Source organism: Neovison vison, chromosome 3 (genome assembly GCF_020171115.1).
Source record: "Neovison vison isolate M4711 chromosome 3, ASM_NN_V1, whole genome shotgun sequence".
NCBI classification, from domain to species: Eukaryota; Metazoa; Chordata; class Mammalia; order Carnivora; family Mustelidae; genus Neogale; species Neogale vison.
Genome location: NC_058093.1, coordinates 28,618,711 through 28,634,415, shown reverse-complemented (window position 1 = coordinate 28,634,415; position 15,705 = coordinate 28,618,711). Strand labels below are relative to the sequence as shown.

At 43.4% G+C, this 15,705-nt stretch overlaps 1 protein-coding gene across 1 annotated transcript in view; it reads right to left on the bottom strand.

Moving 5' to 3' along the window:
• Positions 1–14,771, bottom strand: part of ARPC2 (actin related protein 2/3 complex subunit 2) — a 29,427-nt gene extending 14,656 nt beyond the window's left edge. The window contains exons 1-5 of the mRNA XM_044241583.1: positions 14,696–14,771; positions 14,397–14,478; positions 6,577–6,611; positions 5,143–5,255; positions 593–638 (exon numbers count right to left, since the gene is read on the bottom strand). Of these exons, the coding sequence (XP_044097518.1) occupies positions 593–638; positions 5,143–5,255; positions 6,577–6,611; positions 14,397–14,470 (268 nt within the window). The 5' untranslated portion in view covers positions 14,471–14,478; positions 14,696–14,771. The remainder of the gene's footprint in view (positions 1–592; positions 639–5,142; positions 5,256–6,576; positions 6,612–14,396; positions 14,479–14,695) is intronic.
• Between the last annotated feature and the right edge of the window lie 934 nt (positions 14,772–15,705).

Here is a 15,705-nt window from a genome sequence, read left to right as displayed (position 1 = left end):
CACTTATTCATGAGGATGAAAATACTGTTCAGTTTTTCTGCTTTAAATTTCCTGTAAAACAGCAGGAACATAGCTGTTGTAATCAAGGAAGGCCACGGTGCTTTTCAGTTCCTCTGGCTGTGAAGAGGCTATTTATTCTTTATTAAAAAGAATAGATTAAAAGGAGGGACTGAAATTTCTGTTTCTTGAAAATGTGAGAACAGTTATGTTTCCTTCTCCAAAAGTGCAGAGTACAGAAAATGGTGTTATTAGGGGCTGGGGTAAAAACCAATGTTTGCTCAGTCTCAAAGGCATTTAATCACCATGAGCAAACAAAAGGGGCCCACTGGTTCTAAGTCACTTGGCTCCACCACATAAACACTAAAAATGACCCACATCAGTTTTGCAAACCACACTGTGTACCATTACTGGACAAAGCAAAGTCCCTTACAAGCTATTTTTACAGAGAGAGTTGAAGTGCGAACTGGGCTCAGGCAGAAATATTTGTAGAATGCACAGTATTTAAATGAAATGCTTTGGTTAAAAAAAGCAGAGTACGAACAGGACAGGTCTCTATCCATGTCACCCCACAGTTAGTTGCATTACTACATACCTGATTCGGGATTTACCAAGAAGCTCCCGTACACCCTCTTTAATAACTAGAAAATACAAAAACAAATGTTAATCCAAATGTCATGATAATGTCATTATTTTTAAAGCACTATATTTGCCAAGCTCCTTCTAAATCAGAATTTTTCATTTGGTGGATGGGACACTGGATACACAAGGGGAAGCAGATACATCTGAGCTACCAAGCCAGACACTCATGGAGTGAAGATTAAATCCAAAGGTTAGCGGCACTTGGGTGGCTCAGCTGGTTAAGCACCTGCCTTCAGCTCAGTTCACGATCTCAGGGTCCTAGGATCGAGCCCCTCACCAGGCTCCCTGTTCAGCTGGGGGGGGGGTCCTGTTTCTCCCTATCCCTCCTACTCATGCTCTTTCTCTCGCTTTCAAATAAATAAATAAAATCTTAGAAACAAAACAGAAAAACCAAAACCTTGTTAAAAAAAAAAAAAAATCCAGAAGGTTAATCTAGGATCTGTTTTTCAATCCAGGCTCCTCTTTTAACTTTTAGGAGTTGGTCACACCTGTTTTACGTTCTCCATTCTCCTCCTGACCATGTATCACACACAATCACTTTTGTTTTCAAGAATGCAAAAGGATGCCAAACCCAAGTGAGAGTAGATTATGTTAGTTATCAACCAAGTACAGGCCGAACCAGTAACCCAGGTGAGTAAAGAGATAAAGGCAGAATTGCTGGGAACAGATTCCAGTAAGCCTGCTTATCTTGAAAGCCTTAAAATTATTTAGCTCATCGGTTTTATGACAAAAGACAAGAGATCACTGAACCACATAGCCATTTATTTATATTGGTGGGTCCACAGAAGGCTGTACTCTCTAAATGCCTGCCTATACCCTGAAATACTTGCTACTGGCTCCTCTCCAGCTTTGGGGAGTAAATGATAAAACAAGAGCCCTTTATACACCTTCCAGTTTCTCTGTCAGAGTGACTGCTTCACCTGGTACAAACTGCTCCTAGGCTGACAGTTTGAGAAACAAAAACCTTCTGGAAGGACCAGTTCAGATTTAAATGTTATACAGGCTATGGTAAGCAGTAAAAAAGCAGCTATCTGAGGATAGAAAAACGTAAACATTAGAGCCGTCAGAACTTAGTCACGTTTTTGGTATTTAGTAGTATTTATATGTTTAAGAGGCAAAACAGACATGGTTTACTCTTAACCCTCACTGAAAACACATTTAGGGAGGGAAGGTGTCGTTGCTATTCCACAAGAAGGGAAAACAGAGGCCAATATATGTGACAGCAGTACAACAGGCTACCGAGCTTTGTTGGTAGATACTTAGTCAATTTCTCAACACTACCTCACCACAAACATACTCACGATCCTCTGTGATTTTCTAGGATACCAAAAAAAAAAGATACTTCATCAATGACAAGTTACCAAATTAAAAGTGAACAAAAGCACGAACTTTTGTTTTAATTGGAGTTACACATGCAGGTTTTACAGGATTCCATCAGCCAGAGAAAAGCAGCGCAAGTGCAGGCAGCCTAGAGGGGAGCCCCATGAGAGCAGGCCGAGCCCACTCATGCCTGCGTATGGGGATTGGCAGTAAACAGAGCCAAGTGAATTCTGAGGTTTTCTTTTTTCTTTTTTTAAAAGATTTTACTTATTTATTTGACAGAGAGAAATCACAAGTAGATGGAGAGGCAAGCAGAGAGAGAGAGAGGGAAGCAGGCTCCCTACTGAGCAGAGAGCCCAATGCGGGACTCGATCCCAGGACCCTGAGATCATGACCTGAACCGAAGGCAGCGGCTTAACCCACTGAGCCACCCAGGCGCCCCTCTGAGGTTTTCTTCTAATCTTACTTTCAATGCACCCTCTAGGTATTAAAAAAAAAAAAAAAATGCAGCAGCAAAGCACGTATGGCCTATTTGAAAAAATTATCACACAGTGAAGTTCTTTGCTTCCTGTTCTTAAATACTCTTTAATATTCCACACATTTATGTCACCACTTTCCTACAGCTGGAAGAAATTCTCTATCTATCTATATATCAAACGATGGAAAGAGAACAGGCCTCAGTTCTGACTGTGTGGGCACACTGGTTCATATACAGGCAAACAACAAGTAATGTCACACACAGTTCCCATCTGGTGACCATAAAGCCGCTGTAGGGTTGTCTCTTTTATAGAAGAGGAACTGAAGGGAGAGGTTAAGGTCACAGAGTTTGTTGGTGGCACAGAGCGATCTCACCTTCAGGTGTCCTACATACCACTTCTAAAGTTCTGAGGCGGCGGGAAGAATAATGGGCACATCCCAGCAGAACGTGAACTAGCATGTGGTCTCTGAGCTACAGTACTGCACCGGGTGGACTGTGGGTACTTGGAGGAAGGGGAAATTAGATTGTGGAAGAAAAAAATATAGCTCTGAAGATTTAGTTTAACTTCAAGCTTAATATTCTGAGATCTAAGAGCCAAACTTAACACCGTTTCACTCCTCTGCTCCTTCCACTTGGCAAAACCAGCCAATGCTTCCCTGTTGATTTCACCTGCACTTTTAACCATGATTCATTTTCCACCGAGTGCCCCCTCTTCCAATCAGACACCAGGAGATGGGTGGAGCCCATCGGTCCTCACCATCAGACCTTCCCGCCCTAGCAGCAGAGGCTTTCTGCCTTGAAAAAGGGCCTGGGCAAAGCAGCAAGTTTCCTCTGGTTATCGCAGGCTGGTCACTGTTTAACCAACCCAGAGAGCCATGTACAGGGCACTCCGCTCCAAAGCTCTGAGTGTTACTTGCTCCACCCACGTGGGCGGATGGAGTTGGTTCTCTGACCCTGTGGGAGCTACCAGAATAGCACTGTGTTGGGGAGTTCCAGAGTGCAGAAGGCACAGACTGGAAAGGAGATTTAAGAAATCTATCTCTAACGCTTTCTTTCCCTTCCAAAGATTACTATCATTGGGCCTGCATCTTAAAAAGAGAGGACTATTTGCAGAGAACGATTACACAATTTTGAGTTGTCTGTTCAAAGCTTTAACAATTCTTTTCAGGTTGTCATTTTATGGTAAATCAAAAGTGGGGCCACTTTATAATAGTCACTTGTTCCCTTTTGGTTTTAATCTGGTAGAGAGGAGTTGGCTACATTTCTAGAATGATCCTTATGTTTTATGAGACTGGGTCTTCCTCCTGAAGCTTTTCTTTCAGGTAAAATCACCCCGAATACAAATTATCTAAACATTTCCTCTTCCCTTGAATAGGCAATTCAGAAAAGGTTTTGGCTCTTCCCCTGAATTTCTGGGACAGATCAACTGCATAGGAATAACTAAAAGAAATGACTGCTTTTGGCCTTGGGATCACAGTTGTTTAATATCAATTTTAGTTTTTATACCAAAATATTACTGTACCAAAATATTACTGAGATAGATTTTGATCTTTTTTCTCAAATAGCCTTTTCATTGCATAAATTTTAACTATTTCAAAAGCTCTTAATCAGAAAGAAAATAGAAATGACCATATCTTCATTCACCAGATTAAGGAGAACCTAGCTTGTTAAAACTAAAAGATATCTGAAAACTGATTCAGGAACTGAGTCATACTTCCTGCTTTGAGACCCAACCACAACGTATGCACACTGGTGTAACAGCATTTTCTTTCTTCCATAAATGGCTCTCCCCAGAGCAAATACAGTTCAACAGGAACCAAACCTGCTACTTAAGCTATAGAAAGAAGCTAGTGAACAAGGCATGGCCACCAAGAATTTCAAAATGCATGGACAACCTTTCTTATCTCCCCTATGGTAGTTATAAGGAAGAAGAGAAACTTGAAGCAGCCAGCTCTAAGGAAGTTTAAATCAAAAAATTTAAAGGGTAGATTTGTACCTAAATTTCCAGAATGAGAAATTAAGACCATAAACTTTAAAGGCCAGAGCTATATACCTACTTCACAATATTACAGAAATAGAATGGAACCCATCTCAGTCTTGAGACAGCTATTTTTTTTTTTTTTTAAAGATTTTATTTATTTATTTGAAAGAGAAAGAGAGAGCACAAGCAAGGGGAGTGGCAGCAGAGGGAGAAGCAGGCTCAATCCTAGGATCCTGGAATCATGACCTGGGCCGAAGGCAGTTGCTTTATCAACTGAGCCACCCAGGCGCCCAAGATAGCTATTTTTAAAGTAGGCTACACAACGTGGAGCCCAATGTAGGGCTTGAACTCATGACCCTGAGATCAAGACCTGAGCTGAGATCAAGAGGTGGATGCTTAACCAACTAAACCCCCCAGGTGCCCTGTGACAGCTATTTTTTTTTACTCGTCTAAGAATGTATTGTTTGGTGCATATTTTGGGAACTAAAGTTGTTTTGGGTTTCATTGGTTAGGGAACATCTTTATTTTTCTAGAGTAATAAACAACAAGCAAAGAATCAAAGCTTTTTCTGAAAAACACCCTTCTCTGTAATATGGGTCGAGAGTCCCTGGTTAGGTGAGCAAGCCGTCCAGAGTGGCCAATGCCACAGACCTTCTAGGAGTGGGAAGCTGCCAGTAAGGTGAAGAGGAAACAAGAGACCCAAGGAAAATGATGTGGAACATACCTCATCAGCACCATGTGCCTGAAGTTCCTTGTAGAATTTCAAAGAAATACTGACCATCACTTTTGTTTTATCTCCATTAGGATTTGAAATATGATAGAGGACTCCATCGAAATCTATGAGGGAACGTAAATAAAACTGCTTAACTTGGGAATGGGAAATAAGATCTCAAGGTGACTGCCTACCTTGTTACAGGCCACAAGGAGGTCCTCCTTGGAAGCAGGTGTATATTTAAATCCATGCAGAAAGTCAGCAAAAACACTGGGACAGAACTGTCAAGTACTGATCTCTTTGTTCTCTTCTAAAATTACAAAGCTATTCTTACCTTTGTTACAGCTTGGTGCTGAAAAAATATATATATATATTTTTAAAAAGCCTTTGTCGTGATATATTTTAAAGAAGCTATAATAGAATATAGAATGGACTCCTAGCCTGCTCCATGTGACTTCAACAATTATCAACATATGGCCAATCTTTCATTTAGATGTCCCCCCCCAATGATTTATTCTAAAGTAAATCTGAGACATCACATCATTTCATCCATAAATATTTCAGAATGCATCTCCAGATGATAAGGAAGAATTAAAAAAACAACAACAAAAAAACCCAAAAAAACAACCAACACAGCTACAATACCACTGCCATGACTTAACATTTAAGAATAGCTTCTTAATGTCAAATATCCAGTCTAGTGTTCAAATATTCTGCCTCAAAAAGTTTTAAAATACTGTCATGTTATTTGAATTAGATCCAAACAAGGCCCCCACATTGCATTTGGTTATTTCTTAAGTTTCTTCTAATTTATATCCAGGCCCCCCTCTCTTTGGCTTCTATCTTCCTGCAGTACAGAGAGGATTTAACCCTGGGTAGTTCCTGAAACCAGGTGCTGAGTGCCATCACTTGGTTAGTGGCATTGCTGGTTAGTGGGAGGGGACAAGGATGGTGCCTGGTCTCCAATCACAGCACTTCAGAGCTGCAAAAAGTTTTCCAAAATCTAGTCAGGTACCCTTACTTTACAGAGGGTGATTGTTTAACTCCTTAAAGTCCACAAAGCAAGTGAGTAGTATCAACAGCTAATTTTTTATAGGGACTAGAAAACAGTAACCTCTCTCTGACTTGTTGAACAGGCCTCTAGTATTATCCATGTTTCTCCACTACGCTAGTGCTAGGCAAATTGAGATGAAGGCTACTTGAAGGCAGTAATTTAATATTTCCAAGTTAAACTGAAGTTTATACCACAACATTAAGTCCCAACTTTTAAGATATCAGCAAGTAACTTCACATAGCTCCATAAATCCACAAAATGATCATCTAAAACAAAGACCTTGAGAAGACTTGACAATCAAGGGACAGTACTCCAAATCTCCAAACGTATTTTAGGAATGAGTTTTCTATTTTTATATTGTGCCTTAACAGGGATGAAGTAAGGACACTTACCTGCAAATGTTACTTCTACTGCTTCTGGCTTGTTACTGCAAAACAAAAGAACAGTCCTTCAATAAAGATAGCTGTACTGCTGCTTGCCCCCAAGGGGACTTGCAGACTCCTGAGCTCTGTTCCGGATGGGAGCATTCTGGACCAGTCTTATGCTTACTGCTGACCTGAGACGGCAACTCATTTTCTCATGTACCTGAACCTTTGGGCTCCCTTAAGAGGACACAGAAAAGCGGCAGGACAGACAGTTTTTGTTTTCTAGCTGCTGTCAAATCTCTGCTATAGCTGGTGCTTAGTTCAGAATTCCTTAAGACTATGATATGTATGTCTGCATATGTGAACTATAAAATGCCATCTTTTGATCAATGTCTCTCCCACAGGACAGTAGTGACGGATGTGGAGGTAGTACATTCTGCTAAACAGAATGCAGAATGGTTTTAATCCACTAAAGAAGGGATAATTCCAGGTAATAAAATAAAACAGGAAGTTCTATACCATTTCAAAGACAATCTGTAAGTCTTCCTACATGTCTTTCCCTCTCCCTTAACGTCACCAAAGTTCTCACCACTCTCCTTCATGAAGCCCTCTCGGACTGGTTCTACCCTAGTTTTGTTTTGAAATTCCTGCACTGCACTTACATAGAAAGCGGAGCACAAAATAACACTGCAAAATCGCTGGGGACAGTCAAGACACCAAGGTTCCAGCTTTAGCTTTTCATCAGGACCATGTTTTCAGACCAATTAACACCTGCACGCCTGAATTTCTCACGTCTTAATTCATCTATAAAATTGGAGAATACAACCTCACTGAACTGCTAAAGATAAAGCAAGAGAACAGATACAAACTACTCATCCTGGAAGGCAACACCGATGGCCTGATACTTTCTGTGCAGTGCCCAGCTCAGCCTGGTACAGAAACTTCCACTTGATGATAAATGCTGCTGAGTTATTACCTAGAAGGCATGACATACATCCTAGCTATAAACAATAATGGTCAATTAACCTCCCATGAAAGCAACGTTATGGGATTTCCCCACTTCTCCTCAAAGCCCAATGGTAGGAAACAAAATAAGACTCCACAGTTTTATCTCTAATGACCTAGGACTCCAATGATTCCACTTTGTTTTATGGACCAACAAACAAGACACACACATTTCCACATTTATCCTTGCCTAATTTGCTCAAGACCTCACCATCAAGTACATCTTTTTTATACTACCTCCGCTCCCTTACCTATAAAGGGAACCACAACTGAGCCGCCCTCTTGGGTTGCTGGGAAATAATGGAATACACAGGGTAGTGTATGCATGTTAAAAAGTGCTGCAGATGATACACAGTTACTCTTCCAGGAAACTGGTTTTTATGAAGTGCCAGCCCTGCTGAAAAATCAACGGATACAAGTCACATACAGATTCCACTCTACTCCTGCACAGCCATCCGTGCGTGGTTTAGGAAAATCAGTCCGGGAGACTCTAAGAATCAAAGCACTGAATGGGTTTATAGAGAATCAGTGAGTTCAGAATATAATGAAAAGAGCGACATGAAACCTTCCATTGCTTCTGACCTTTCATCTGAAACTACAGCCAGGAGACAAAGACAATGAATGGCCAACCACAATTCCTCAACCTCTAAAAAGCAAGAGCAAAGCAAGAAGCAGAACAAACATTCATCTAAGGCTCACTTGCACGAACCATGAAGAGGCTGCACAATGGCAGGAAGCACCGAAGTCTGTTTCCCCTGGGAAGGATGGCTATGCCGAAACATCAGGGTGGAGGCTTGTGAAAGTCCACATGGTGTCACTTAGTAGGTTTTGGGTTTTTTTTTTTTTTTTTAATCCTTAGGCTTTAACTCAGCCAAGGAAGGAGTGAGCTCTTCATTCTCCTACTCCATCAACGATGGAGAAAAATTAGGTATAAATAAAAAAGCCTTAGGGTTCTAAGCTGTAAACATCGAAAGAAAAAAATTTTTAAAAGTTGGCTCCATGCCGAGTGTGAAGTCCAATGCAGAGCCTAAATGCATGACTATGAGGTCACAACTGAGTGGAGATCAAGAGCTGGATACTTAACCAACTGAGATACCCAGCCCCAGCCCTCGCAATCTATACACATTTTAACTGAAATTCTGAATTTCTCTAGGTTGTCAAGTTCCTTAAGGACAAATCCCCATTGGGAGAAGTTGCTTAGAAAGAGCTATACTAAAAGGTTTGCTGCCTGACTTGGGAATATTTGTCAAATCACCACCATTAATATTTTAGTTTACGTTTTATGGCTGCACAGTAGGTTATAGAGAAGACAGGCTGTAGAGGAACGCATTAGGCCAAAGGAGTCTTCTGGAGATCAGGTAGGAGTTACAAACTCTGTGCCCAACAAAGAGACCAGATCAAGAGTGAAATACACCAAACAGGATGTGTCAATTCCAAGACCAGGTGTTTGTTACTTAACTTTTGCTCTTTAAAACCTTGGAGCTAGAGGGGAATAAGACTGGTCTGGGGGAAAGTGTACCATTTTAACAAAACCAAAAGATAAATGGATTAAGTTTTTGTTGTTGTTATTTTACCATCTGCTGAAGTTTCAGATGCTGGGAATGAGTTTAAGCACAATAAAATCAAGTTCTTCGGAGTTGACTATTCAGCTTAAGTCCTGTCACTTACTGGCTATAAACCACACTCAATGTTGCTCAGATACTGCTGAGCCTCAGGTTCCTTTTCTAGAAAATGAAAATTAAAATGCTGTTGTGAAGACTAATTGAGATGACATGTGTACAGGACAGTTTCCCAACCAGTGTCTTGTGACTAAGTTACAGACAGGCTGAGATAATGATCCTCACAGACCTCAGGGCAGCCCAATAGCAGGATCTCTAGGCTAGACCATTCACTCAAATGTACCACACAAATACCATGTTCTGTGTGTGACCCATCGTAAGGTTAGAAGTCACCAGTGAAGGGTATCCGCACAGTGCTTAGTGCATTACGTCTACTCTCTCCACAGCTCCCAAAAGCCCTTGTTTTCTCAACTGTAAATGGGAACTGCTGTCACATAGGCACATTCAGAAATCAAATGAAGTTATGTTATTAAAGCTTAGAGCACAGTGTCTTATATCACAGACAGTGATTGATGAATTAGTTTTTCTTTTAGGTGGAGTGAGAAAACACCAGACTTTGAAGTCACAGCTGGGAGAAGTTGTGGAATTATGCTAACTCCCAGAATCAGGAACTGGTCAGCACTACAAGGAGAACCCCATGAGTATCAATGCTGTAATGTCCAGAATCCTAGAACAAACCAGCTAGATAAGTCCTCAGGGTTACTGACTGGATAGCACAGAACACTAAAATATATTCAATTTACTCAGATGGGTTTTGAAAGTTATTCTTAAAATTGTTAGGAAAAATTTTCTTCTCTTCTTTTCCCAAGGAAGTTTCTAGAATGTCACCAATCAATAAAGAACTCCTGACAACTGTATTTTCCAATCCTCTTTTCTCATTAAGGATTTCGGAGTTTTTACTCCTGAATGCATCCAATTCCCCATTTGGGAATTTATGTGCCTCTTCTATTTTCCCCTTCTATGAGCTGAATGAAAAATTACTGAATTCTGCTATCTCACCAAAAGTTTTTGATCACTCTGCGGTTAACTCCCCTATAGGGCTCCCATCAACCTATTCGAGCAAAGACTAAAAAATGTGGCCCCTACTCTCTGCTAAGCCAGACTCAAACTATGGAGAACAAAGATGATCTAAAAGCTAATTCATGGGGCGCCTGGGTGGCTCAGTGGGTTAAAGCCTCTGCCTTCGGTTCAGGTCATGATCCCAGGGTCCTGGGATCGAGCCCCTACATCGAGCTCTCTGCTCAGCAGGGAGCCTGCTTACTCCTCTCTCTCTGCCTGCCTCTCTGCCTACCTGTGATCTCTTTCTTTCTGTTAAATAAATAAATAAATAAAATCTCTTGTTAAAAAAAAAAAAGTGATTTTTTAAAAAGCTGATTCACGCTATCAGAATAGTGATAAACTATTCACTATCAGAATAGTGATAAATTAAGTACCTAAAGAAATTAAGATTCATTCCACCTGGCTTCATCCATTCCTTCAAGAAATTAGTTCCTGAGCTAACCATATACACAGTGAGGATGCTGGGAAAGAAAGATGACCAAAGTGATAGGCCCTGCCCTTAAGGAGTCATCCGTTTCGTGGAGTGTAGCTCTGGGGCTTCACGCACAAAGTGGTGCCAAGGTCAGAAGGCAGACAGCCTATACAACTGTAACTACCTGTAAAAAGACCAACCAGACCGTTCCATTTCTTCTAGATGCTTCTTGAACAATGTCCCAATTCCAAATCACTTCAAACCAGTCTGTCTCCCTGAGGACACATGCAGCATATTTAGGAATGAGAACAAGGTATCAGCAAGATTTAATTTATTCCTTTCTCAAATTTCTCCTCCCACAGTCCTTGCCCACCCCAACTGGCACCTCTTGCTTACTGAGCTTCACTCCCCCTCACATAACCACAGAGCCCCCACAACATGCAGAGCTGTGGCAAGAAGCCAGCATGCACTTAAAAGCAACAGCAATTCGCATGTGACAGCATTTCCTCAATTCTGGACTCCAGGCTCTAAGTTCATGGGCTACCTTCTAAGGCTGAGGTTCTTGTAGTGTACACAGTAACAAAAAAATTAAATTAATTTGCCCAATTACTTCTCTTTTAATTGGGCATCTGGGTAAGAATTCCTAAATGAAAAGGCAATGCTGTTGACAAGACCTGTGCGAGTTTATTGGTAGTGCCGAGCACAGCTTCTTAATCAGCATATTCTCTTAGCGTGTAGGCTGTTAATGAGACAATTTACCAATAATTACCATTTTGTGACGATATATGAACCGTTCCAATAAGCCATTTTCCCAGGAGTGTGGTAGGAAAACAATAAAAAGCAATTTGTTGGGAATGAATCTTAGGCTTTGTCCGAACTGCCTCCAAATTAAAAGGTGATCATGCCTAAATGTTCAACAGTTTTGATAACTGTTTTACCCAAAAGAAGTTTAGACTCTTAGTAGGATGTCACAGGCAAGAGGATTCAGCAGGATGGTCTGAGGTGTCATTTAAAAAAACAAAAAACCCTCAGGAGGAAAATTACTGCAGCTGTATTCTGAAGCATATACCACAAAACTATTTTTAAAACTATCTCACGCTTGCATTTTCAGTAGCTGCAACAGTGCTAGTGCTGTTCAACAGAACTTTCTGCAATAATGCAAATGATCTACATGTGTCCTGTCCAAATATGGCCACTACCAGAGACATGTGGCAACTGAGCACTAGAATCGTGCCTGGTGTGAGGAAATGGATTTTAGTTTTATTTTACTTTCCTCTTTAAACTTAACTAGCTATATGTAGCCACCGGCTATTATACTGGACACCACAGAGCTATGAGATTTACTCTGGAAGAGGCTGCTCAGAACCGTGATTTCCCCCAACGGGTTTGCTCTGAGAAGCATAAAGCCCGGGGCAGCTGCCCTCTCCCAGCAGGTTCGTGCACTGGCAATGCCTTTCCAATTCCCAGGGTTTCTCCTCCAAGCTACTCCCCTTCATTAATGTCTCTCTGCCATCTCCGCCCGCACACACCTCAGCCTTTAGCTCCTCTGTAACTTTTGCCAATAGACTCTCTCAGAAAGGCCTCCTTTTGCTGTTTCTGCTTGGTGCTGAGCACTGGTAGAATCCTATAAATGTTTGTGATTATCACACTAGTCATTTTTTGCTGGAAGTTCTAGTGTAGTAGTCATGAGCCTCAATAAATCCGTTAACCACTTCACTGCTGCCTCACGTTGTATGCCTGGAAACTCACAGCAGGCCTAGAAGCCAGTTTCTGATGGGTGGGATCTGCAATCCCACCTACCTCCAGGCCTGCTATCAGGGTCTCTTCAAAGATTTTCAGAGAGCTTTTCAGGAGAGTATGTTTTGAGTCCCCTTACTTAAAGTCACACTTCAAAGGGAAGACCGCCACAGTAAAAGCCAAAACTTGCTGCCCTGCCCAATAACCAACATCGCTGTAACATATATTTGTTAAGAAATGTCCTAGAAGTTCTAACTTACGCTTCCAGACTTGAGTGCTTATTTTAATTCCTCTGAAACAGTACTTTGTAAGATTTAATTTTCTAAAAGTTAAAGAGCTGTTGTTCCGGATGATGGGCTTTATTTGGAATCACAAATAGATATGAATATACTTCTACACTACAAGGCATGCTTCTACTTGAAAATGAACAGGCATTTATCTTGTAGATCAGCTTATAACCACCCAGGTCTCATTCTTTGCTAGTCTGGACTCGAGAATGCACTTAACAGGTTCAGCTATGAAAATGCAGAAGTTAATTTAACTTCCTCCTCTATGCTATACTGCTCAAAAAAAAGTACCCAGCAAGCACCCAAAATAAGACTCTGAGCTGATTCACTCACACATTTAAAAAGCAAAGGGACTGGTAAGTGAGACTGAAGAAGTAAGTTAGCTTAAAATATAAGCAACTGCAAGCAGGAAACAGGCTTCTTGTAAGCCTTACTTCAACGAAAACCATGCTTTACTTTACAGATTAACATCTGTGTCCTTATAAAAGAGATGGGAGACAAAATATGTTCAATTCAGGCAGTGGGTTAGAAGTATTTTTTTTTTAATGCCTCCAAACCACAAGTTCATTATGAGCACTTAGAATTTCCCCTGCACCAATCCTTTCCCCTCTGTAGATTTCCAAGCAGTGACTTTCCTATGACTAGTTCCCAGTTCACCAGAAAGTTTGCATTCATTTCCTAAACTGTGCAACCAAGAGGCAAAGCCCCAGCCTCGCAACGGGGAAACGAGGCAAAGGGACTGGCTACAGGTCACCAAAAATTAGAAGCTAAAACCAGGTCCCTGGCTCACATTTTAAATATTAGAAAAGCAAAGCAGCTTTGAGGGAGGAGGTTGTTTTCTACCGATTCTTGTGTTTCACAGAGAAGGCAGCCTTGGAAATATGTGCTAATCTACCTTTAAAAAGGCCAATGGTAAATAAAGGTTATCTGAGAACTTTATAGACTTTGGATGCTTGTAAATGTGTACCTGGGCCAGGATTACCACATTAAAAATCACAGACCAGGGGTCTTGTATAAGAGTTTAAAAGATAAAAGGGTGGAGAAAGAATTATAACCTCAGGAGAGAGATAAGGGAGGGTGTGGATGGGGAGACTTGACTTTGCTTGAGAAATATATTAACAAAATGGCCAGTGGGTCTTACAGCAGGTTTCGGGGAAGGGAAACCAGACCAGTCGCGTTTTTTCCGAGCTGCAAGACTGGGTGTGCTTTCAGTCTAGCCTCCAGCATCTTTAGATGAAGAGGTGGGGGTGGGGCTGGAGAGGGAGAAGGCTGGTGGGGATCTGGGCCTGCATCTTCTTCCCACCTCTAGTCCTGGAAATTCCTGAAAACTCCTTCCAACCCAATCCCAAACAGGCTTTCTTGGGGTTCAGAACAATGACGGGGAATACAGAGGGAAGGGATCCTCTGCTCCCTCCAGAAGGCAATGGGATCCTCCCGGAGTTCCGGCCCCAGCTGCCCTCACGTCCCACAGGTCTCCTGCCCTTTGGCACGCGCGCTCCGGTCCACTCGCCGCTTCCGCATCCTTCCTCCGAGCCTCTCCCCACGCATCTCTGCCCCTCACCCCACCGCGCCCAGTAGCCTCCCACGTTTACCCGGCCGGGTCCGTCCCCTCACCCGGCCAGGTCTCCCACCTCATCCCTTCAAGTCTGGAGGACTGAACGACACTGAGGACCAGCTGGGGTCAACTCTGTCTCCCCCGCCACCCACCGGCCCCAGGCGCGCGCTCACCCGGCGGCCGCGTTCTCGAACTTGAGCGCGAGCGTCTCCTCGATGATGCGGTTGTTCACCTCCAGCAGGATCATGGCGGCGGCTGCCCCGGGCAGGGGAAGGAGAAACAAGGGAGGGTGAGGGTGGGTAAGGGAGGAAAGGACTTGAGGGAGCGGCCCTGCTGCCCCGTGAAAGAGGGGGGTTGGGTGGGGTAGGAGGTCAGGGGAAAGGGAAGAGGGACCAGGGTGGGGGGGGAAGGGGAAGACGCGCGCTCGCCCTCGCACGCACTAGCTTTGGAGACACCCACCCACCCGACCGACCTGGCCCCCGAAGCCTGAACCCGCCTGCCGAGCCGCCGCCGCCGCCGCCGCCGCCGCTGCAGCCTCACCGACAAGCCCGGTCCCCGCCCAGCCCCCGGCTCCAGCCGGCCACTTCCGCTCTCACACCCACTTCCGCTCGCTGCCCGGACGCGCGGCCCCGCGGCGCCATTTCCGCTTCGACCCCTCGTGCACGCGCACGCAGGGGCGTCGCGGAGGCTGGGCTGGCGCATGCGCGACCCCCATCCCTACCCTGGGTCCATTTCACTTTCTCGCAGAGCCCCTCCACCCTTCAGGCCCGTCTCCTGCAAGTTTGTCTCCTTGTTGGCTGTCATTCTCCGATGCCTGCCTCACTGTCCAGCCCCTCCCTCCCGCTTGTCGCAGAGGTCCAGCTCCACCCTTCCGGTCGTCTCATTTCAGAGACGCCGCAAGAAGCCCGCCCTTGTCCTCTCCCAGCCCGGCTCCTTGGCCCTCAGCTTGTCCGTGTGCCCCTTACTCATGCCACACTGATGGCTGTCTAGCGGTACCATCACGAATTCATTTCTCCAATAAATATTCAGCGGGCTCATGCTCTGTGCTGGGAGTGCAGTGGAGAATGATACTGACGACATCCTGCCCTCGTGGAGCTTATAGTCTGGTAAAGGAAACAAAACCGACTCTCAGTTATAGAATACAAATAGTTAAAGGAGCAACGCAGGAAAGCAGTAAGTCACCTAGGTGAATAGGCCTCCCTGGGTTCGTCATGCCTCCACTTCTGTGCCTGGGGAGTTGCCTCTGGGTGCGACGAACATGATATGATTTCTGTCTTTGGTACCCTTGCGTTTCAGTACCTCTGCCAGAGACATACCTTCATACTTATCTGAAGGTGCGGAGTGCGCACCTGATGCCTGTGAGCCTTGTTCCGTATTTTCCCTCCAGGCAGAATCTAACAAACTTAGCTGAGTTTCTTCTACGTGCATTGATTTATTTTCTGCTATTTACTCTTGGGGCGGGAGTGGGAGAATCCAAAACAT